At 36.9% G+C, this 26,040-nt stretch overlaps 1 protein-coding gene across 2 annotated transcripts in view; it reads left to right on the top strand.

Annotated features, from left to right (window-relative positions):
• The window catches only part of LOC135203728 (b(0,+)-type amino acid transporter 1-like), a 105,365-nt gene that overhangs the window by 12,429 nt on the left and 66,896 nt on the right, over positions 1-26,040 (top strand). The window contains exons 1-2 of one of the 2 annotated variants that reach the window (XM_064233650.1): positions 4,444-4,597; positions 8,109-8,643. In XM_064233650.1, coding sequence (XP_064089720.1) covers positions 8,589-8,643 — 55 coding nt within the window. In that variant the 5' untranslated portion in view covers positions 4,444-4,597; positions 8,109-8,588. Of the gene's footprint in view, positions 1-4,443; positions 4,598-8,108; positions 8,644-26,040 lie in introns of those variants that run through there. The other variant, XM_064233651.1, reaches the window with a different exon arrangement.

Here is a 26,040-nt window from a genome sequence, read left to right as displayed (position 1 = left end):
TTCGACCATTTCGGACGAGTTAAATTGACCGAATGTCGAAAATTTTAATATATATATTTTTTTATATGCACATATTTCGAAGATGGAAAAGCTACAACCTTCAATTATTTTTTATTGTATTTCTTCATGTATTTGCGCACATTTTGATATATGAAACTCTCCTATAAAAAGGATAATATTGAAAAGGAGCAAATATTAGGATAATGCGATGTACGTATTTCGGAGACTTGCGGCCGCGAATCGGCGCGCGGAGTGAAGGTAAAATATATTTTTCAAAATTCACCATAAATCACAATATTGTTTTAGAGACTTCAAATTTGTTTCAAAATGAAGAAAAATGACGGAATATTACTAGGCCGTAAGAGTTTTAGCTTAAAATTGCGTTTTTCAACTATTTCGGAAGAGTCAAATTTGACCGAACGTGGTTTTTTTTCTATTTATCGTGATTTATATGCAAATATTTCGAAAAAAGAGAAAAGCTACAACCTTCAATCATTTTTAGTTGTATTCTACATGAAATTGCGCACATTTTCATATATAAAAACTTTATGTAAACAGCTAATTTTAAATGGTGCAAACATTTCGACAATCGCACAAAAAAAATTCTGATTTTTTTTTTTTTTCGAAGTACCGCGCGAACGTAATGTTTTTTTTTTTTCATAAATTCACCATAAATCGAAATATTGTGCTACAGACTTCCAAGTCGTTGCAAATGAAGGTAAATGATTAAATATTACTAGAATATAAGAGTTTTAGCTTACAATTGCGTTTTTCGACGATTTCGGTAGAGTCAAAGTTGACCGAAAAGTTGAAATTTTTGCACTTAACGTTATTTATATGAAAATATTTCAAAATTGATAAAAGCTACAACTATGGGTTGTTTTTTGTTGTATTGTGCATGAAATTGCGCACATTTCCATATATAAAACTTTATGTAACGGCAAATTTAAAAGGGTGCAAACATTAGGACAATCGCACGAAAAAATTTATCGGAAGAGTTATCGCACGAACGTAAGGAAAAAGTTTTTTCATAAATTCACCATAAATCGAAATATTATGCTAGAGACGTCCAATTTGTTGCAAAATGAAGGCAAATGATTGAATATTACTATAATATAAGAATTTTAGCTTACAATTGCGTTTCTCGACCATTTCTGTAGAGTCAAAGTTGACCGAAGGTTGAAATTTTTTGCACTTATCGTTATTTATATGAAAATATTTCAAAACTGATAAAAGTACAATCATGAGTATTTTTTTGTTGTATTTTACATGAATTGCGCACATTTTCAATATATAATACTTCATGTAAAGGATAATTTAAAATGGTGCAAAAATTATGTCAAAATGACGAAATAATTTCCGAGATGTGTCACTGATACTTTTTAGTGCGATAAGAAAGAAATTCGCGCTTGCGCGCCTGCGTAGCGATTGTAAACAAAACAACGCCTTGATCCGTGAGCTCCCAGCATCCCCCAAGGCGCGTGATACAAAAGTTTTCGGCTGGTAGGCCTATAAGTATTTTTCCGCGAATTTTTAAAAAAACTTTTTTGAGCCGACGTATGATACGTCCAATCGGCATACGGGAGACATTTTGACTCGACGTTTAATACGTCCAATCGGCGTAAGAGGGTTAATGGTTACTTAATAATTATTTGAAATGAGTACATGCAATACATTTAATAAAAAAAAAATGTGAATTAGATATCATAAAATATAAAATAAATCAGACTGCCAACAAATACGCATTTTTTAGAATTCTTCTTCTGTTTTATTATCACGTTACGTATACGTATTGCGTATGTTTCATTATAGCTGTCAGTAACTCGGTATCTCCGTTAGGTAAGAATATAAAAAGAATAGAAATCAATGGTTATTATACTGTTTGGTGGTTTCATTAGTTGAAGAGATGCTAATGACAATTTATGGCTTACTGTGTGCTAGGAAAAATGATTGCTTGGCGCTCGTTCGATACTCGTAAGACGGGTAAGAGCTGAGAATGTAAACAATCGATTGGAAGGTTTGTTTGTTTTTTGTTTTTTTGTGTATTATAGTTAATGATTAATTAATAATTATTTGAAATGAGTACATACTGATTATTTATACATTTTATTGGCATATTCTAAGCTTTTAGCTCTTAGGTTTAGATGTCAGAATCATAGACTAGGCTACAGTAGCAACCGGTAACTAAGGCTAGGCTTTTGCTAAGGGACATATGCTAAAGTCCTAATATATGCAGTAAAAATGGGATTGAACATACATGCAGTTGAATATTACTCAAGTATGTACAGTATTTTGCCTTTTTGGAGTCATATTTCTTCCGTCGTAACCCTAGAACATGTGTTTTAGGCCTGGAAATATAATTTACTGGGGTGTTTTTGGAGGGCTTGGAACGGATTAGCCATTTTACATGTAAAATGTTGTTCCAAAATACGAAAAAAACTCTTGATACGAAGCCGTCTCAGAACGGATTAATTTCGTATCTCGAGGTACCACTGTATATATATATATTATAATATATATATATATATAAGTACTAATTTATATATATAATATTATTATACATGGAACGTCCCATAAAAATAGTCATGGTGCAAACTTCAAAACTACTTTGTAGATTGTAACTTTATATGTGATAGATCCCATTCCCTTTATTAAAAAATTTTAATAAAAAAAAAAAAGAGACTCAATCAAATAAGCTTGATGCGTCTAGTTCTTCTGCTCTGAAGTTTTATTTATCATTTGTTTTACCTTATATTTTTTACAGTTTTTTGACGAAATTCATTCAATAATCAAAAGCTAAACAAAAAGTACATATAATAGGTATTACGTAAAGATAGACTGAGCTCAGAAAAGTAGATATTAGTAAGACACACACACACACACACACACACATATATATATATATATATATATATATATATATATATATATATATATATATATATCATATTTTTTTCACATCAATTAAGCCTGTATTCCAAAGGATGGTGTTTTTTAACAAACACAACCAATCTTTTTTTTTAATTAATACTATTAATAAACAACTCTCATTAGTACTAATCTTACTATTTATTTTGGTCTAATTTCTACCCATTTTTTTTATGACGCTTAAAGCGGTTCAAATTCCACGAAATATCACTAAAGAAAATTGCTCTTATTTGACGTGGTAGAACTAAAGCCATAAATAATCATATATTTCAATTACACTATTATGAACTAAGCCATAAATAATAATATATTTAGATTATACTATGAAGTAAGCCATAATTAATCATATATTTAGATTACCACTATATGAACTAAGCCATAAATATTATCATAATTAGATTACACTATGAAAATTCCATCACAAATATGCCATGAATAATATATATATATATATATATATATATATATATATATATATATATATATATAATAATAATAATAATAATATATAATAATATATATATATATATATATATATATATATATATATATATGATGATATATGTAATATGTATATATATATGATATATATAATATGTATATATATATATATATATATATATAATAGTATATATATATATATATATATATATATATATATATATATATATATATATATATATATATATATATTATTCATGGCATATTTGTGATGGATTTTCATAGTGTAATCTAAATATATTATTATTTATGGCTTAGTTCATATAGTGTAATCTAAATATATGATTAATTATGGCTTAGTTCAACCATGTCGAATAGAGAGCAATTTTCTTTAGTGATATTTCGTGGAATTTGAACCGCTTTAAGCTTCATAAAAAAAATGGGTAGAAATTAGACCTAACCAGACTATATAATGACTTAGTTAAGAAAGATTGTATCGTAAGAGTTGGAGGAAACAATGAAGTGGCGATAGGCCTATACGAAAAAAGTTAATTGTATAGGCGAATCAAGATCTAACCTCTAGGCCCTGTTAAAATTTTCGTTTTTTTTTTTTTTTAAGCGAAAACAACGTCGTAGGAGTGACCGTTTATGTAAGAGTGACCCTTGCCCTCAAAAAAAAAAGAAGAATAAAAAAGGTAATTTAGGATGCGTAAGAAAGATACGAAAGTAGTTGAAACAACGAACCTATAGGAAGGGGGGCGGAAAGTCCTTTTTGAGAGAGAGAGAGAGAGAGAGAGAGAGAGAGAGAGAGAGAGAGAGAGAGAGAAAGTCCCCCGGGTATATACCCACTCGCCTTCGCGACTCGGAGATAATAAACGTCATCCTTACAAAGGGGTGACCTCGGGCACTTGGACGCTCCACGCTGCTGCCAGACGCAAGAAATTCGACCGATATTTCCCTCAATAAACGAATAAAACAGCGCGAAAACCTCCATAAAGTATTGTATATACCCTCCATTGATTCATAGAATGGCATGTGGTTCGCTTTTACGCCGACAAACCCACAGGAAGTTGGCCAAACGTAGGAGTTTTCGAAAGAGTCGGATGTCGGTAACAGGTGAACTGAGAGCTGCCGCCGGTGTATCCCCCTGCTGTTAACAAGGTGCTGTGAAATGGTGCTGTTCCCGCCGGAGTAGCAGCAGTAGACGACCATCTGTTGCATCGAAAAGGTTGAGCTTTTTATGTGTGTGTACGTGTGTGTCCGTCACGCCGTTTTATGAGAGATAGCGTGGGCTTTTTAATGGCGATTTTGTGGTAGTAGGCCTAAGGAGAAGCCGTGGTGATTTGGAAAGAAATGATTTATTATTGTGCATTTGGGTAATTTATTATAATGCAATCGTGCTTTCTGGTAATTTATGATGATGTATTTTGCACTCTAGTAATTTATTATAATGTATTTTGCCTCTTGGTAATTTATAATAATGTATTTTGCTCTGGTAATTTGTGTTTGTAATGTATTTCTCTTCACTTAGGCAAATGATTTTGTTAATCTTATTGTGATATGGGATTATAGAGTATGTTGGGTAAATTATTATGATACATCTTGCTTTCTGGTAATTTATTACAATGTATTTTGCCTTCTGGTAATGTATTTGTAATGTATTTCGCTTCATACACGCGCTCTAGAGATCTTAACCTTGTGCTAACTCAATGTGACAAGTGATAGGCCTAGATGTATATTGCCTTGGTAATCGCACATTTAAAACTTAATTAATGATATCAAGGTGAAATTTAATTGCGTTTAAATATATTTAAATCAACGTTTGTTGATTAATTAACATTTTAACGTTATGAAGATGTATTTTGCAGATCAGATTTAGTAGACCAAGTCGATATTAAGGTTTAATTTTTCAAGATTATACCCCAAAAATATGACGTGAAAAATAATAATATTTTTAGTTGTGAGTGTAAAGATATTCATTAGGATTACAGCTCACCTGCACCATGTACGATGATTATATTTTGTTGAATAGGGCAAATGATTTAACTGGCATGCACAGATGTTCAGCTGTATTAGTCCAATTTTAAGTTACAGTTCGTATCTTTTAAGATGTTGCTTTGCTTGTTGTTTTGAGTTGGCCTTATGCCGGCGCGGGCTCATGCTTCTAGCTATTAAATTGTCAAGGACATGGAACTACATAAACAGGGCGCAAAATCGCCGCCATTGCAAAGGGTGAAGGAGATGAGCTTTGACAATTATGGCGCCAGTGAAGCAGAGCCGTAAAAAAAAAAAAAAAAAAAAAAAAAAAAAAAAAAAAAATGCAGCCAGGGCTTCGTCATTAACTGTATACAAACTACAAAAACATCCCCTAAACAACATGGCGTCTCTTTTCAGTTTTTACGTGCTTTTTCAGCGAGTGTCAGCAATGGTATAAACGTGGCCAAACAACACAAATGTTACCGATGTTATTCCCCCGACTGTGGGCATTTACTTCCATTTACACCATTATCACAGGCTGCACATTCGGGCATTGCAGGGTAGAAACATTCGCCAGAAATGAAGTCAAGTTATCCTCTTCAAGGGGCAGTAATATCCAGTGTTACGAGTTCAGCTTTTTGTGCATTTAGCATAAGATTCGTCTGCGAATTCTGGCCTGTGTTACAATGCCCACGTCGCCATATTGGAGTGTAGTCTCTGAATTTTCCATAGCTGTCTTTCGTCTATGACGTTTGTTGCAATATGTTTGAAGTAAATTTATTAGTACGCATTATTCTCTTGTATGAGACATATACGTGCTTCATTGGGTTCATTGGAAAGTGCTTTTCAAGAGCTTTGAACCGATGATAAATTTGTTTTAAAATTTATATTAAAAGAAAATTTGGAACAGTAGAGTACAAAAGCGAACCCAGGCAAAATGCATATCTGGATATCTTGACTTGAAACACTGCAGTGCCGTATTTTCTACATGCTTAATTATATGCATTCAAACGGTATTTTCAAGAGCTTTCCAATGAGTCTGTATTTATTCAAATCGGTCGAAAATGAAGGACGACGGAGTGAAAAAATGATATAGTTTACAGTATAGGTCTAGGGCTCCAGGGTAACGTGTATATATATTGACATGTATTACGTCTAAAAGGAAAAGTTTTGTAAAATTATTCAAGAACATTTAATTGTCTATGTTCACGGGAATAATTATAATGCGTTCGACTGCACAATAATTTTAGCCTTGGACAAACCACATTCCTTTGAGCTTGGACCTTAGACCGATAATAATTACGATGACGTCCATGGCTAAGTTTTCAGAAACTTCGTTATATTTCAATGTAAAGCGACGACTGTCTAAACGATTAAGTCATACGTTAAATTCTCGGAACGGGACGAAAGTAGGAAAAGCGTTCCTGGGACTAAGAAAATTCTTACGAGAGAAGAAGTAGAAGAAGAAGAAGAGGAGGAGGAAAGCGCGATGACGTAGTGAAAATGACGCGCACCTCTCTGGGCTTTTTCTCTGCGCTGGTTACCGGAAACGGAATGTCGTCATGTTTGGTTGTTTAATTTACGTTTTATCCACTTATCATTACGGGGTCGATTTGAGGGGTAATTAGGATAGGTAATTTACTTTAAAAAGTGGTGAACTGATAATCGGGAAACCGTTGGCGATGCAGATGAAAGATGAACTTGACGGCAACATGGGTCTAGAATTCGGAGCCATTTTTGTTTTGCCTCAGCGTAAATTAACTATATATATATATATATATATATATATATATATATATATATATATATATATATATATATATATATATATATCAGCCTTCAAAGCATTGAAAATAGGATGTGGTCAGGTTTCTTCTCTGGAATGAAAAGGCCGTATAATCCTCTTCGGAAGGAGGAGGCTTTAAATGACGACATATCCTGAAGAGAAGAAAAAAAGCAGACAATTTTGGCGCCAAATTGTGAAACAATTTAAATTTTAGCGTCATTTCCCTGATTCTAATTAGGTAAATGTATATATGTAATATATATTATATATAATATATATATTATAAATAATATATCTATATATAGTATTATGATTATTATATAATATTATATGATATAAATATATATCTATAATAATAATAATATATTAATATATAATATATATATATATATATCCTTAAATCCACGGTAGAAAGGTAAGTGAAACAGGGACGTGGAACAAATACTTCGGTAGTATATTCTACATTTTCAATTTCACACTTGAATATATTATGGAAGTTGACAGACCTTCATATACAAAAACTGGGACAATTTCTCAATAATATGCTGGGTCAAAGGATCACTGCAAAAGGAATATGTTTGAGTTCATTTTTATTGAAGCCACGTCAACAAGGGATTTGAATCTCCATCCTGGATTATATGTTGATCCTCTCTCCTTATCTCTTTTGCTTGAAGAACACGTCAGATTAACAAACTGTAACCCCACCCCCTCTTTCTGTTTTTGTATATAAAAGTGTGTCAGTTTCTGTTATATTCAGTGTGAACTTGCAGAATATACTACGAAAGTACTTGTTCTAAGTACCTGTTTTCACTTACCTGTCTACTGTGGATTTAGGGATATTCTCAAGTACATACATACATGCTTAAGAAATCACAGTGGATGCACATGACTTCATTAAATAAGCGAATACCACAGGAAAATGATACATAAATACATGTGTATATATATCCTAATTTTTATCTTTTTTTTCCTACAGGTAGAATGGCCTGCCGCTATACAGACCTCCTGTATACTGTAGAATACAGCCTGGCGTAGGCGTTTATATAGCGAGAAAGTAATATATTCGGCCATTGTACAAAGACAATATTAGTGTTTCGTGCAAACGTGAAAAAGTGAAATATAGATATATTTTGTAGTGGTTTGATTACAGTTAAATATATATTAGTGAAAATAAATAATATTGAGAGAAAAATACCCCGCTGAAAGAAAAAGATTGTGTATATATCGATATATTTAATAACACATAGATTATATAAATATTTTAGACTATTTATAAAAATATTTTAGAAAATAATTATGAAAGACTATATATTTATATCACTTTAGTGAAGAAGACGTTGATAAAAAAGTGGAAAACTGAAACTCAAAAGACTTATATTTTCAAGTTAGATTATTTTCTTGTACTTTATTGTGATTTGTGTGTTTTTTTTGCGTGTGTGTGTATTGAGAATTCGGCATGGAGAATCACGCCTACGTGAATGACGAGAACAAGCTTAAGGAAAGAGGGCGAGGTAAGGAGAATATTCTTGTTTTTGTGTGTTTATGTATGTATGTATACTCGCAGTCCCCGGGGTTACATCAGATTCGGGTTAAGTCGTTCCGGACTTAAGGCGCTTGCCTCGTGGCACTCTTAACCTGCTTTACAGCGCTGTAACCCGGACTTGCAGCGTGGTTGCTATTTATTCCCATTATAATTAAGATGATGCATGGTAAGGCGATTTCGGCTTACTAGAGCGCCTTGCAGGGAACAGAACTCCCACTGTAACCCCAGGGACTGCCTATATATATATATATATATATATATATATATATATATATATATATATATATATATATATACTTATTTATTTATTTATTTTTTATTACATGTGCACAGTGTGTGTATGTGTGTGTGTTTGTGTATGCATGGATGCAACTATATACGCAATCTCACACTTCGGAACGAACCACGACGTGTGGAATATTGATGCGTATGTAGGTGACAACCAGTGTAACCATGTGTCAAGAGTGATTTGTCATTTTCTGTCCTTAGGAACTTTTATGTGTATTTTTGTCGTGTTTTAGAGCGTGGTAGAGACTTCGTCATGGATAGTGGCACTTTTTAATGCTTTGCAACACTTTTTTTTTTTTATGGTTTACTTCAAAAGGGTTTGAAATGGGTCTGGGAGTATTTTTGATTTATTGAATTATTCATATACTCTATATAATATATATATATATATATATATATATATATATATATATATTATATATATATTAGTATATGATATAGACAGAAAAATCTCAAAACCTCTGAAAAATAGACATAAACACAAAATGAAATAATTCTTAACCGAAAATGATGTGAATTATTTTCCTAAAATATTTACGTAAATTGTTTACATAAAATATTAACGTAAATATTTTACATAAAATATAAAAAAATTTATAAGAATTATTTACATAAAAGAATCTACTTTAAATTATTTACGTAAAATATTTACTTATGATATTTGAACCCATTTCGTAAACAGTACAAAACCCACTTTGGTTCCGTGGCGGGAACAGGAAAATCATTCAATCAGTTACTAAGTCAGCCTGACTGAGCTAATGACCACTGCGCGGAAGTTGCATTATGGGAGGGACTCGGAACAATGAAGAGAGAGAGAGAGAGAGAAGAGAGAGAGAGAGAGAGAGAGAGAGAGAGAGCCAGCCAGCTAGGATTATGAACCTATTTGAGGCCAATATCAAATAAATTTTCTACCCAATCATCTATAACGCATCTTCTATCCGCGTCAATAGGAAGTCCTTTGTGACAGGTCCTTTTGGGGGATCCTTGGGGAATCCTTCAAGTCTCCTTGGAATGTCAGGAGAAGACCCCAAGGACGTCTGTAAGGTCCCAAAGGATGCCTTTTACAGGAAGGAGTTGGACAAGGTGGTAAGCTTGCGTCCTTAGAGCAGGCAATCTGTTTGACCACGCAGGCGTCTATAGGAACGGCTGTATTTTGCTTTGTTTGTCGAGGATTTTTGTTTGTAAAAAGTTTGTTTAAAAGTCTCTCTCTCTCTCTCTCTCTCTCTCTCTCTCTCTCTCTCTCTCTCTCTCTTGAAGCTGACAGGTTTACCGTTACGTAAGACTATAGATGCAGAACTTTGTAACTCCCATCAACCATAGATATGGGTTGCATTATAAATTGTAAGAGAGAGAGAGAGAGAGAGTTCTTATATATATTACTGGAATAATTTCATGATGTATTCGTATGAATAATAATAATAATAATAATAATAATAATAATAATAATAATAATAATAATATTATTATTATTATTATTATTATTATTATTATATTATTATTAATATTATTATTATTATTATTATTATTATTATTATTATTATTATTATTATTATTATTATTATGAGAAATTTATTATTATTATTATTATTGTTGTTGTTGTTGTTGAAAAGGATTGCTGCATCAGCTCCATTAATTTTGTATAGAGTCTTCTCTAGTTTCCTTATCTCGGATTTCTCAATGTTGCTGAAACTGGCAAGCAACGTGCCAAAGGGGATCGTCAAATCCGGTGTGGACATATTGAATCATCTTTATTACTGCTACTACTACTACTACAAGTTGTTCGAGAGAGAGAGAGAAGAACTTGTAGTAGTAGTAGCAGTAATAAAGATGATTCAATATGTCCACACCAGATTTGACGATCCCCTTTGGCACGTTGCTTGCCAGTTTCAGCAACATTGAGAAATCCTTGATAAGGAAAACAGAGAAGACTCTATACAAAATTAATGGAGCTGATGCAGCAATAATTTTCAACAGGACTTGTTTAAAAAGAGGGTCTACTCCCAAGATATTATTATTATTATTATTATTATTATTATTATTTATTATTATTATTATTATTATTATTATTATTATTATTATTATTATTCATTGACAAATAAATAAATAAAATACACATGAAATTGCGTTTGTGTATACGAACAAATAAAAAAAATTCATTTCTACCACAAAACCGCTTTGAAAAAAACAAAAAAAAAACTAAAAACAAAAAAATACTATTTTAGACCCTTCCGGGAAACCAAAAGCTTCCAGAAAGTTCCAAAACCGAGCAGACAGAACCGACTAATCTCGACTCGCCCTCTTCCGGTCTGTCTGAATGAATGGCAGGATAATATATTCTGACGTGACAAAAGACGCGCGCAGAGCGTACGTGCGTGCGTCGTGTGCTTCTATGCGGTTACTGCGCCTGCGCGCGGACAATGGGGGAAACAAAACACTGTTGTTTTGCGCAGTCGCAGTTGGTTCGTTGTTATGAATGGTGAAAAAGTGGGGGGGGGGGGGGGGGGGGGGGGGGGGGGGGGTGGTGAGGGGCTGTTATTGGGTGGAGTTCGTTAGGACTGAATTTTGGTGGGACAATTGACGAGAGACAGAGAGCGTAGGAAAGGAGAGAGTCAAATTACCTGTATCTGAGAGAGAGAGAGAGAGAGAGTTGAATTACCCGTAAGATAGAGAGTTTTTTAAATTAACTGAGAGAGGAGTGGAGAGAGAGAGAGGAGGAGACGAGAGAGTAGGAGAGAGAGGAATCTTTCAAATTGCAAATTCCCATAGGTGCATACCCTTACACACACACACACACACACAGCCAAGGCCACACAGACAACGGACACGACGAAGACGCAGCAACAGAAGAAACAACCACAAGGAAAAACAACAAACTGTTGTTGCTCCAACAACAGCCAAAGGACGTTGTTGTCAAATTGGGCGTATCGGGCTATATATTATGTCCTGTTTGAGATGGTAGGAATGCATTGGAAGAAAATGGCGTCGTAGAGATTATTCTTTTTATTTATTTATTTGTTTTTTTGTGATTTAAAAAGGGTGGAAAGCTCTCTCTCTCTCTCTTCTCTCTCTCTCTCTCTCTGGAATCCTTGGCGTGTGGTAAATAGGAATAGGAATGGTCGTCTGACTGGTGATATATATATATATATATATATATATATATATATATATATATATATATATATATATATATATATATATATCTATATATATATATATATATGGGTCCCTATAAGGTCCCTTTTATTAAGGTGTTCTGACTGGTGACGTGTTGAAAATTTTATTTATTTTTGAGTTTTTTTGTAGGGTATTTTATTATTATTATTATTATTATTATTATTATTATTATTATTAGGTATTATTATTATTATTATTATTATTATTATTATTATTATTATTATTTATGTGCGATTGATACAAGAGATGTACCGGAATGTATTTACCACAGAGATGTACCGGAATGTGATTTCCCAGAGTGAGGAGCAGTGTTGGGAGACAGAAGGTTTTGAGGTGAGAGTAGGATTACACCAGGGGTCGGCTCTGAGCCCATTTATCTTTAACTAGTGATGGATGTTATAATAGAGGAAGTAAGGGAGACAGTACCATGGAACATATTGTATGCAGATGATATTGTTCTGTGTGCAGAGAGCAGGGAAGATCTGGAAGTGAAATTGGAAAGATGGAGACAAGTACTGGAGGACAGAGGAATGAGAATAAGTAGATCTAAGACAGAATATATGTGTACCACCACTGAGGGGAATGATAAAGAAAGTATTCAGCTTGGTGGAGAGCAAATAAGGAGAGTTGATAAGTTTAAGTATTTGGGATCTTTTGTTAACGCTGGAGGAAGTATGGAAGAAGAAATAAAACATCGGGTACAGGCAGGCTGGAACAACTGGAGAGCGGCCTCTGGAGTTCTTTGTGACAAGAGAGTGCCGCTTAGGTTAAAAGGAAAATTTCACAAGACGGTGGTAAGAACAGCAATGCTGTATGGTACGGAAACAGCAAGCATGAGAAAAGCAGAGCAGAAGAAGATGGATGTGGCAGAAATGAGAATGCTTAGGTGGATGTCTAGGGTAACAAGAGTGGATAGGATCAGAAATGACTACATAAGGGGGTCAACTAAGGTGGTGGAAGTATCAAAGAAAGTGCAGGAGGGGAGGCTGAGATGGTATGGACACCTGTTGAGGAGAGATGAGGACCACGCTGGGAGACATACTATGGGGGTGGAGGTGCAAGGAAGAAGAAAAAGAGGGAGACCAAGAAAGAGATGGAAGGACTGTGTGAGAGGAGACTTAAATGAGAAGGGAATTGATGAGGCAGAAGCACAAGATAGAAATAGATGGAAACGGCTCATCCGAAACGGCGACCCCATATAAAAATGGGAACAAGCTGGGAAGAAGATTATTATTATTATTATTAATTTTTGGGGGGTCTATCACAGTCCTCGAATTCGACTGAGTGGTATTTATTGTGTTGGGGGGTTCCGGGCTGCATCCTGCCTCCTTAGGAGTCCATCACTTTTCTTACTATGTGCGCCGTTTCTAGGATCACACTCTTCTGCATGAGTCCTGGAGCTACTTCAGCCTCTAGTTTTTCTAGATTCCTACTTATTTCTATTTTCAGATCTTGATACTTATCCAATTTTTCCCTCTCTTTCTCTTCAACTCTGGTGTCCCATGGTATTGCGACATGAATGAGTGATACTTTCTTGATTTTGTCAATCAACGTCACGTCTGGTCTATTTGCACGTATCACCCTATCTGTTCTGATAGGATCTTTACCTGATCGTTTTCTATCACTCCTTCAGGTTGGTGCTCGTACCACTTATTTACTACAAGGTAGTTGGTGTTCCTTGCACAGGCTCCAGTGGAGGGCTTTTGCCACTGAATCATGCCTCTTTTTGTACTGGTTCTGTGCAAGTGCCGGACATTCGCTTGCTATGTGGTTTATGGTTTCATTTTTCGTATTGCACTTCCTACATACGGGAGAGATGTTATTTCCATCTATCGTTCTTTGAACATATCTGGTTCTTAGGGCCTGATCTTGAGCCGCTGTTATCATTCCTTCAGTTTCATTCTTGAGCTCTCCCCTCTGTAGCCATTGCCATGAGTCATCGCTGGCTAGTTCTTTAGTCTGTCTCATGTATTGTCCGTGCATTGGTTTGTTGTGCCAGTCCTCTGTTCTGTTTGTCATTCTCCTGTCTCTGTATATTTGTAAGACTTCGTCTACTTTTATCAGTCCTTCCCATGCACTCTTGAGCCACTCGTCTTCACTGGTTTTCATATATTGCCCCAATGCTCTGTTCTCGATGTTGACGCAGTCCTCTATGCTTAGTAGTCCTCTCTTTCCTTCCTTTCGTGTTATATATGTATAGTCTGTCCGTATTTGCTCTTGGGTGTAATGCTTTGTGTATTGTCATATGTTAACTCGTTTTTTGGTCTATACTGCGAAGTTCTGCCTTCGTCCATTCCTCTATTCCTGCACTGTATCTGATACTGGCACTGCCCATGTGTTTATGGCTTTTATCATATTTCCGGCGTTGAGTTTTGACTTGAGTATCGCCTTGAGTCTCTGCATATGTTCTTTCCTGATCGTGTCCTTCATCTCTTGGTGTTTTATATCCCTTCCTTCCATTATTCCCAGGTATTTGTATCCCGTCTCATCTACATATGTGTTTGATGTTGCTCCCATTTGGTAGCTTTATCCCTTCAGTCCTTGTTACTTTGCCCTTTTGTATGTTGACTAAGGCACATTTTTCTATTTCAAACTCCATCCTGATGTCCCCAGATACAATCCTTACAGTCTGGATTAGGGTATCTATTCCCTTGATGCTCTTACCATACAGCTTGATGTCGTCCATGAACATCAGATGGTTAATTCTGTTGCCTCTTATTATTATTATTATTATTATTATTATTATTATTATTATTATTATTATTATTATTATTATTATTATTATTATTATTATTATTATTATTATTATTAACCTAGAAACCACCAAACATCCGTTTAACAAAAAAAGAAAAGTAAATAAGTAAAAAAAATAAAATTCCCTCGAAACTTAAAAAAAAACAACAAGAAGTTGAATGATTATGAATAATGTGACCATTTCATCAAATTCTGTAATGTACCTACTACGATGACAGGTACCCTCGTTAATGCCCAGAAACTTTGCACAAGTGTGAGCTCGTTAGTACTTGTATATAGGATTAGGTGGTTGATAAATATAGGATGATATATATGATTCAGTTAGAGTTTTGTGGAGCTGAGAGAGAGAGAGAGAGAGAGAGAGAGAGAGAGAGAGAGAGAGAGAGAGAGAGAGAGAGAGTTGAATTAACTGGGTGTGTGTTTGTGTGTGTGTGAGAGAGAGAGAGAGAGAGAGAGAGAGAGAGAGAGAGAGAGAGAGAGAGAGCTGAATTAGCTTAGAGAGTGTGTGTGTGTGTGCTCGAGAGAGACAGAGAGTTGACTTATATATGAAAGAGAAAGAGAGAGAGAGAGTTGAATTACTTTAGAGAGAGGGAGAACGGAGTTACTTTGGAGAGAGAGAGAAAGTATGTGTGTGTGTATGTGTGTGTGTAATTACCTCAGTGCTGTGTGTGTGAGAGAGAGAGCTGAATTACCTTAGAGAAAGGGTTCTCAACCTTTGGATGACCACGCCCCCTCTAAAAGTCGATCCTTCCTTCCACGCCCCCCCTTGCATATGTGAGTAAAATTCCCTCCCAAAAGAGAGAAAAAGAGGGGGTTTCGAGGGATTAGGAGGGAGGTCAATAATTACAAAACATTGTAAGCCCAGTAGACTCTAGGAAAGTAACGTTATAAGGCGATACTTTAGTATTTTTCCATAAACTTCTGAATATATTTCCTCACTCGTTAAGAGAATAACGAATATAATTAGAGAATTTTTTTAATCATTTTTCCCCTAAGGCTCCCGCCTCCCCTGGAAATTGCCGACACCCCCCAGGTTGAGAACCACTGCCTTAGAGAGAGAGAGAGCGAGTGCGTGTGTGTAATTACCTCTGTTTGTGTGTGTGTGTGTGTGTGTGTGAGAGAGAGAGAGAGAGAGAAGAGAGAGAGAGAGACTTATAAACTAGGCAAGGTCAGGTTAAACTACTTTCTCTTCAAGTATAATCGGGTAGAGTTTACCTGTCCCCTGCAACATCCCTCCCCCCAACCCCATACCCCATGGGTAGGTCCCTACCTACCCACCCCAGCCTAATATGAAAGTGAATTCGACCTGCCCTGAAATATAATCTTTAACAGTTTTATTATTTTTATACCTCGTCATAATTGACCCAGTATGATTGTAAGGAATATCTGCCATATTTATTTTTAATATGAATTGTATTTTAAGTTATATATTTTATTTTCATTCCTGAAGTGTTTCTAAGTCACTATTTATGTATGTTATTATGAATTGATTCGGCTGTGTGTCATGACAATTGTCATGGATTAAATTCTGGAACACGAATGATTATTATTAATATAATTCTGCAACACGTTCAGGTGCTTAGCACTAATAAGTGATTCGGAGAAATGACGTTTTATTTTCATGTTTTATTTACGCCATTCTCTCAAACCAACAGACAAAAGTCAGTTCGGTAATGGATGGAATAAATATACAGTTTCATATTGCGAATAATAAACATGTCAGTCTCATGCGCTTGCTTACACGCAGTTTACATACGAATAATTTCTGGAGACCAGCGTGGTACACGGAGACAATCTCACCTTCTGAATTGTATTAATTTTTTTATTTATCTTTTTAATCTCGTGTCCTTCCTTGGGTTGTAGCGGTATTTTGGAAAGGATGTCTGTGTTCAGTCTCTCTCTCTCTCTCTCTCTCTCTCTCTCTCTCTTCTCTCTCTCTCTCATTATTATTATTATTATTGTTATTATTATTATTTTTTTTTCTTTTTTTTTGCTCTATCACAGTCCTCCAATTCGACTGGGTGGTATTTATAGTGTGGGGTTCCGGGTTGCATCCTGCCTCCTTAGGAGTCCATCACTTTTCTTACTATGTGCGCCGTTTCTAGGATCACACTCTTCTGCATGAGTCCTGGAGCTACTTCAGCCTCTAGTTTTTCTAGATTCCTTTTCAGGGATCTTGGGATCGTGCCTAGTGCTCCTATGATTATGGGTACGATTTCCACTGGCATATCCCATATCCTTCTTATTTCTATTTTCAGATCTTGATACTTATCCATTTTTTCCCTCTCTTTCTCTTCAACTCTGGTGTCCCATGGTATTGCGACATCAATGAGTGATACTTTCTTCTTGACTTTGTCAATCAACGTCACGTCTGGTCTATTTGCACGTATCACCCTACCTGTTCTGATACCATAGTCCCAGAGGATCTTTGCCTGATCGTTTTCTATCACTTCTTCAGGTTGGTGCTCGTACCACTTATTATTGCAAGGTAGCTGATGTTTCTTGCACAGGCTCCATTATTATTATTATTATTATTATTATTATTATTATTATTATTATTATTATTATTATTATTATTATTTCTTCTTGTAAGTAAAATTGAATTATTCAAACTGAGATGTGTAACTTGGGTTTTTATATTGAATTTGAAAACTGAAGTTTTAAATGTAAAAAAATTTTTAAAACTGAAATTTTAAAAGAATTTTTTAAAAATTTATGAAATTTTTAAATTGCAATTCTTAAAGTAATTTTAAACTGAATTTTAAGAGAAAATTTTTAAACTGCAGCTTTTAATGAATTTGCAAACTGAATTATGTGAAATTGTTTAAACTGTTCGATTTTAAGTGAAATTGTTTAAACTGCAATATTTATTGAATTTTTCAACTGAATTTTAAATTTAAAAAAATGTTAAACTGCAATTTTTAATGAATTTTAAAATGAATTTTTAATTGAAATTTTACACTTCAAGTATTTAATGCCTTTTTAAACTGAATTTTGAAGTCAAATGGTTTAGATTGCAATTTTTAAGTGAATTTTAAACAATGTTTAACGATTATTTAAACTGAATATTTAAACATCAAATTTTTAATGAATTTTAAACTGAATTTTTAAGTGAAATGGTTTCCATTGCAATTTTTAAGTGCATTTTTAAACTGAATGGTTAAGCTGTAATTTAATGAAATCTTAAAACTGAAATTTAAAGTGAAAATTATTAAAATGCCATTTTTGATGAATTTTGAAACAGAATTTCTAAAAATTAACTTCATAAAAGTGATTTTATGAAGTATAAGATACTGGGCCAGAGTCGAATCACAAAGCATCATCACTTGGAACCCACCTGATGATGATGGAGTCTTTACCGAAATAGCCGAAATATCTGTCTGGCATGAATTCATGATCAAATAGAGATGCCTTATTGAGTCATCCCCGCATGAATAGGAAAACATTTCCTCTCTCTCTCTCCTCTCTCTCTCTCTCTCTCTCTCTCTCTCTCTCTCTCTCTCTCTGTGATTGTAACCTGTGGTGTTTGGCCTTGGAAGGTTCATCGATTAATGTTTTATGCTTTTCATCTCTCTCTCTCTCTCTCTCTCTCTCTCTCTCTCTCTCTCTCTATATATATATATATGTATATATATATAATATTATATTATTATATATATATATATATAATATATTAATATACGTCTATATTATATAAATATAATATATAATATATATATATATATATATATATCACAAAATTTATGTATTATACGTATATCAACATATATATATAATATTATAATTATATATATATATATATATATAGATGTATAATATATAATTATTAATAATTATATATCTATATATATATTTATGTTATTATCCACACACTATACATAAAATATAATACATACACACCTACATATAAGAATAAGTATACACATATATTTATACAGAGAGAGAGAGAGAGAGATGGGAGACGAGAGGAGAGAGAAAAACAGGGGAATTCCTTCGCAGTGAATTGAATTTCGTCCAGAACCGGGGGGAGTGGATGGGGAGTGGTTTGGTTACTCTAACTTCACCTGGCTTTATAACCTCCCAACCCACACCCCCACAACCCGAGGTCACCTGAGCTTATAAACCCCAAAGCCCTGTTGCAAGAGTTGAGAGAGAGAAGAGAGAGGAGAGAGAGAGAGATAGTTGCCATCGGATAGTAGGAAATATTTATTGATTGTATTTATTTATTCTTCATTTTTTTCCCCCTTGTCGTTGACCCGTTCATTAGGCTTCTGAGTTCAGAGGGCGGAAAAGCGTTAAGGTTCGAAGGCGCTATTGAACGAGACCGGCCCTGTACTTTGGTCTTTTGTTAGAAAAATCAGTCGATTTCTCCGACAAAAAAAATCAGTCGATTTCTCCGACATATTTGTTGGCCGTCCTCTCGTGATTTATCTCTTCTTCTTCTTCTTCTTCTTCTTCTTCTTCTTCTTCTTCCAGCGCGAAGATCGCGCGTCTGGAATTTTGTTTTAATCAATTTATTGCGCCCATTGGCGTCAGGACATTTGAGTACATGGTAATACAGTAATATTGTTTACATTCTACATTGTAATTAAGTTATGCCTAAAGAAAAAAAAAATAGTAAAAAAATAAAGTATATACAGACATTTAAGTACATATCAAAACAGTATTGTTTACATCTACAGCACATAATGAGGGTACACAAAGGAATACAAAATAAAGTATAGGACAGATATTTAGTACATATTAAAATAATATTGCTCATTTCTATATATCAAAGGTTATACAAATGAATTCATATGGAATACAAATTAAATTAGTTTGATTTCGTAGGTAGGTTGTACCTATCTTTAATCAGTATTACATAACAGCTGATTATTCAGTATCCACCAAAGTGAGGATGGCGCATGAGGATCTCATTCGAGCAAATTATTATCTGTCAATAATTTTTACATATATCAACTACTGTGAGTCTTTGGGGTAATATGTCACTAAACAAGTGGACATTCCAGGCAATAGTGTTCCAGGGTGTTGGCGTTGGGTGCGTCACATAACCTACAGGAGGAGAAGTGAGGAACTTCATCTTGCTCAGCCACCTGCCAAACTGGTCGCCAACCCAGCCGAAGACGCGCACAAACAAAGTTATTTTGACGAACCATGAGTCCTCTGCGGCGATACTTGTGTTGTGAGGAAAGAAGTGATCATAATGCGTATTGATACACTGGTGGCTCTCTCGGCATTACTACGATGATGAGTAGGTGAGCGAGCAGCTTGGCGCACCATTTTTCTGCAGCACAAGAGAGATGGACTGGGAGCATCAGCATCTGGAGGATCCAGCTGACAGGCAGCCTTTGCGAGATGGTCAACGGTGTTGTTAGCCAGAAGACCCACGTGAGAGGGAATCCATAGGAAGTGCACTACCAGTGAGCTCATGTTGGCCAGTCTAGTGCCTATGTATTTGTGTAACCAGGGGCTGGTCTGCGGCTTATGTGATGAAAGGGCTTGGAGTGCTGGTTGCGAGTCGCAGATGATCAAGCCATTGTTTCTGGTCCGTGTGATTAAAATAACTGCATCTAGAAGTCCATGTAGTTCACAATACGTGGAGCTTGATGACTCTGGGAGGCGACGGCCTATCCAGCCCCCTGGCGGGGGTTCCAAAGTGGGGGAGAAAACAGCACATCCAGCATGCCATCCTGCTAGGGAGCCGTCTGTGTAGAGGTGATGGGCTACACTGAGGGATGAGGATAGTCTGTCGATGGTCTCCAATGCACGTTGTTGTTGAAGTTGAGGCAAGTCAGTCTTAGAGACTGGAGTGTAAGAGATTGCTGGCACAGGAGTCTGCCAGGGTGCAAAGCCATGATCCACATTCTCTGCCACGATGTTGATGTCAAGCCCCGAATGCTTGAACAGACAGTACTAACTAGTGTACGTCCCCCCTGGCGTAGTTGTGGACGAGGTGCATCTAGATCCAGAGAATTCTGATGATGTTTGAATAGTGAGGAGGACAGGTGAGGGTAATACAGGCATTGATACTGAAGTAGGTGACATTGGAGTATATCGCTCAACGAGTGGAGGGAGACGGAGTTCGTGTTGCATGTTACAATTCTAGTGGATGCTGGACAACCTAGAATGAATTCATTGCTTGGTTCTGGAATTTTCAAGCGGCTTGTAGAGTTGATACTGGAGAGTTGACATAGTGCAGGGGAAAGATAATCTATCACTGAGCGGATGAAAGCAATATATATGTTTCTGGCAAACTGGGATAGATACTCCTGCAGAATAATTAGTAAGCCACTTGAGAGGAGGTCAGGCGTCGCTGTAAACCGGGCCAGCAGATCTTGAACAATGGGATGTACTCTCTGTCTTGCTGGAATGGATGGTGAATTCGCACTGGCGCTCCCAAATAATATACTGTGTGCATAAGGTACAAACATTGTTCCCCACAGTAAATTCTGGTAAATTCCTTGCTGGCTTGGGGAGAAGATTCTACTTTTTCCTGGGGAGATGATAAGACCACAGGAGGATGCTGATTCATAGAAGGAAGAAAGGAACGTTGCGTGCAAGTGATCCGGGGAGGTTGAATGAATGCAAATATCGTCTGCGTAGCAAGTGATGGTTGTGTTATCAGTATTAGGAAGTAAGGAGAGAAGGCGATGTAGGAGGATATTAAATAAAAAACGGACTAAGTACCCCCCCTTGTGGAGTACAAGTTCAAGTTCTTTGCAGTGCTCAATGCTCCCTTAAACAGCACACGAGAGACTCTATTTCGAAGATATCCACGTATCCACCTCAAAAGGCTTTCCCTTGATTCCAAAATCAATAAGCTGGTCTAAAATAATGTCTCTATTTGCAACATCAAATGCACTTTTCAAATCAATGAAGGCTACAACACTGGTTGGGGAGAGACGAGTGTAGAGCTCCATGAGACAATGATGTGTTCCTCGTTGGGGTAGGAAGCCATATATTTCTAGATGAAAGCTTATCTTGCAGCCGGAACATAAGGCGTGAGAGGAGGATACGTCAAATACTTTGCAGAAACAGGAGGTGAGGGAGATAGGACGAAATTTGTCAGTGCCAGGCTTGGGAACGGGTATAATTGTACTATGAGTCCATGCTAGGGGCACATATCCCAGGCAGAGGCAGAGGTTGTAGAGCCGGAGGAGAGGGTTGCCAGGTATTTTTATGAGTGTGCAAAGGACTGCATAGGTGATGCCATCATCACCAGGAGCTGACTTCTTACTCCTTGTTAAGGCACGTCGTAGCTCTCCCTTAGTTATGGGGTACATCATCCTCTTCATCACTGCTTAGTAAGGCGGAACTGAGACGTAAGGCACGATGGTTTTTATGTGAAGAGAGAGAGTCTGTATATGCTGGAAGGTTGGATGGTTCGTGACTGTGCTGACCACTCATCAATAAGGTCCTGTGCATACTGAGCAGGGCTGTGGTGGAGGACACTTGGGTTTCTTCTTCACAATCCTGTTGATGAGGTGCCACATGGAACCGATGCTTGTTTGATGGTGATACTGTCTGTTAATTTGTGCCAGGAATCTGTTTTGTACACATTGCTGTAGAGCAACTAGATCATCTCTCGATAGTTGATACTGGTGCAGAGTCTCAGGACTGGTTGTCTCATAAAGGCAAGGCATCATCCATCGCCTTCTTTCTGCCTGAGAAATTCGATTATCCAGTGTCATAGCACCAACACGAGCCTGATATGAGGCTTTCTGATATATTGTGTGTGGAAAGCATGTGTGGTACTAACAAGTAAGGAGTAAAGTTTCTCGGACAGTGGAGGTCAAATGTGGGTCGAAGGTTAGTCATATATGAAATGTACGTAGGCTGGTACTTAGGCGGAATTGTGATGCAAGTGCGATTGTGTATGGAGTAGGTGTAGCGGGAAGGGAATATTGGATTGCTGAGACCAATGTGATCAGAGAAGAGCGTAGGAACCGTTACACAATTGACTCGGGAAGGTACGAGTCCACAGGTCAAGATGTGATCCAAAGTACCACCTCGTGCATGCGTAGATCCACCAGTCCCAAAGGGTCAGTTGATTTCGACGAATGTATCCTAGAAGTAGATTCCATTGCGGTTCACAGTGCCAGCAAGATCTCCCAAGTCGGATGACGGGCATTAAAATTCTCCCATGTAAACCATACCACGAAGGGGTTGGGGCTGGAAGCTGGTTGTATTTATCCTACTGGTGCTGCTATACATTGCACAGTCGTATGGTGCCTCCGCCAACAGTAATCTCAAATAATTGAAATGTTGTATCTTCATCCTCAGAGTTTGGGAGAGGTCTATGCTGAATTGAAGTGCGTATATAGGTGATGAGGCCATGTCTTACTAAATGGACGTAGGACACATAGCCAGAGCGAGGGAGGAGCTTCTTCCCTTGGCTGAGCATTACCAACAAAAGCTTCCTGAATTAGAATAACATCTGGGTGGTGACTATGTACAATTCCCTTAAGTGCAGAAGTTTTGCCCAGTTTGTAATACCACAGGCATTCCATGAGATGATATTAAGCTTTACTTGGTTATCGAACATGTCCCTTGGAAGAACGGCGACTAGATAAAGAGGCAGTGGTAACACCGGTATGAATTGGTGGTGTATCACGTGGCAATGGTCCTGTATGGGGATTAGTAACACTCTCAAGACGTGTAGCAAGTGAGTCAAGTTTCTCAGTGAGTGTAGTAACTGATGTGATAACAACCTGCTGAGCTTCAACAAGAGATTGTAGTGTGTTATCATTAGTAGCAAATTTAGAAGTTAGATTGTCAAAGGAGGTTACGAGACTGTCGATGTGAGTGTCCATGCTCTCTAAACGAGATTCAATGGCTTCAAAACGTGAGTAAGGGAGTTCACACCGAGACTTGAGGGACATCTACAGCATTACGAAGTGTAGTCACTTGTGAGAGGGCAGTAACAGTGGGTATGATTGATGGCACTGGAAGCTGTTGTGCAATAAGCTGGTTCGATGCAGAGCCTGAACGCCTGGTACAGCCATGCCACACATTGACTCCAGGCTCATTACATCTCGGGCATTTCAATGCGAGGAGTCCGGTGTAGGTAGAGGTAATGAGGTTGATGTTGATGCCGAAGAACTGTCAACCACTGTGGGTGGTACAGGGGGCCGATGAGGGCAGGTCCGACTGTCATGCTCAGCAGCACAAAAATGCACACTTTTCAGGGGCAGCACAGTATCGTGAGATGTGACCGATACCCCAGCATTTGAAGCACCACGGCTTTTCGTCTGGCATTCTGCGTAGTTCACATGATGGTAGACAAGGGAGGAAGGAGAAGTTAACAAAAGGCGGGGGTGGATCTGGGTGGCTCCAAGTAATGACAATACGATTGATGGACTTCCCATCCTGTAGGAAACGACGTACAGTGTGCACCCCTTCCAGTTCCTTAGCTAATGAAGGGTCTACATCCACGGATATCGAGTGATGAGATAGTAGGGAACTTACGGGGTCTGTTTACATCATCCTGAACATCTAACAAATAAGTGACAGAACTCACCACCCTTGACCCTGTTTATGATATCCAGGCGATGCCTCGAAATGTATACAAATCGAGAAGTGACCGCAGACATTTTAACTTCAGCCAATTCCCGATCGAGGCTGAACATCTTGGTAACCTCCGATAGCCAGCGAAGTTCACATTAACCCCCGGATTCTCTCTAAATAAGAGCTTTATGTATTCGCACGTGGAGCAAAGGCAGGGAGAACAGTTTTTGTAGCCATGGTAGGTATAATCTGAAAAGCAGGTCTAGGCAGGGACTTATTTAGAACTTTATTTTGAGAGGAGAACATCACACTTTGTAGTTTTAGCAGCAGGGGATGATGGCTCATTACTGCTATCTGAATCATGCTCCATACATCGTTTGTTGGAGTATAGGTATGGTCCATGAGACTAGGAGCTGCACCAGCAGGGATCAACTTATGAGATTTAGTAGAGACAAGTCGTGGCCAATGTTCCTGCGTAAGCAGATGTTCTTCAACATTATCATCACTTAGAGCAAGGTCCTCCTCAACATCAGCGAGAGTACCAGGTCCCGAGAATTCCATAGTCATTATCTACTGGTGTTTTAACAATGCCCGTATCTAATTTTCGTTTCTATGGTACAGTAACATAGCCATGACAGGGATAACCACGTCACATACTCTGTACTGCGCATGCGCGGTTTAGGAAAAATTTGAAAGTAGTGGTATGGCCGAGTGAACGAATTTTTTAATCCTAAATAAAGTCTAAGTTCAAAAACTCGTAAACACACTAATGTCATAGCACTGACCACTAAGTGCTATCACGCTTTCAGTCAATTCTAGGTGATGTAGATCTTCGTATCGCCTAAATAATCGAGAAAGTTCCAAGAGCATACAAATGCGCTTGTTGACAAAGTCCAAGATCTTCTTCTTCCCTTGGAATGCAGTTACGAATAACAATAATGGCTGGGCGCCAAAATCCAGCTCTGGTCGGTTTGTGGCCATCCTGCGGTTGTGAAAGACTTGCCTTACTTAGTCATGACATACACTCTCTCTCTCTCTCTCTCTCTCTCTCTCTCTCTCTCTCTCTCTCTCTGTAATTACCGTAATGGGAATAACAAACCAGAACCGTTACAGTTACAGTGGTCTCTTGCCTGTATCAACTTTGCACAGAGTTACAGAGTGTGAAGGCTCTATTGAATACCGAAGTTTACCTGTGTGTGTGCTTGTGTGTGTTTGTGTGCGTTTGTAAGATACACTAGAAGAATTGTCAAAGTATTTCCATTGTGTAAAATGCAGGAAAACTACTAAGGCGTTTATCTAGTGTAATGTTTGTGTGGCCGTCCACTAGACAGAGAGACACAAGAAGAATTGTTTAAGTATACTGCTATTGTGTACTCTTTTCATATACAGTGAAACTAAGGCGTTTTTGCCTGTGTATGTTTGTGTATCTTTGTGCATGTTTGTGTGGCCTTACATAAGGCAGACGTACACTAGAAGTACTTTGACAATTATTGTCAAAGTACTTCTGGTATGTACTCTTCAAATACAGTAAAACTAAGGCGTTTTTCCTGTGTATGTTTGTGTGGCCGTACACAAGACGAACATACACTAGAAGAGTTACATGAATACTTTTTGTTTGTAAGTCCTTCAAATACAATACAAC

The sequence above is a fragment of the Macrobrachium nipponense genome, chromosome 36 (assembly GCF_015104395.2).
Source record: "Macrobrachium nipponense isolate FS-2020 chromosome 36, ASM1510439v2, whole genome shotgun sequence".
NCBI classification, from domain to species: Eukaryota; Metazoa; Arthropoda; class Malacostraca; order Decapoda; family Palaemonidae; genus Macrobrachium; species Macrobrachium nipponense.
The sequence above is the reverse complement of the archived record's forward strand: the minus strand, read 5'-3'. Positions and strand labels throughout refer to the sequence as shown.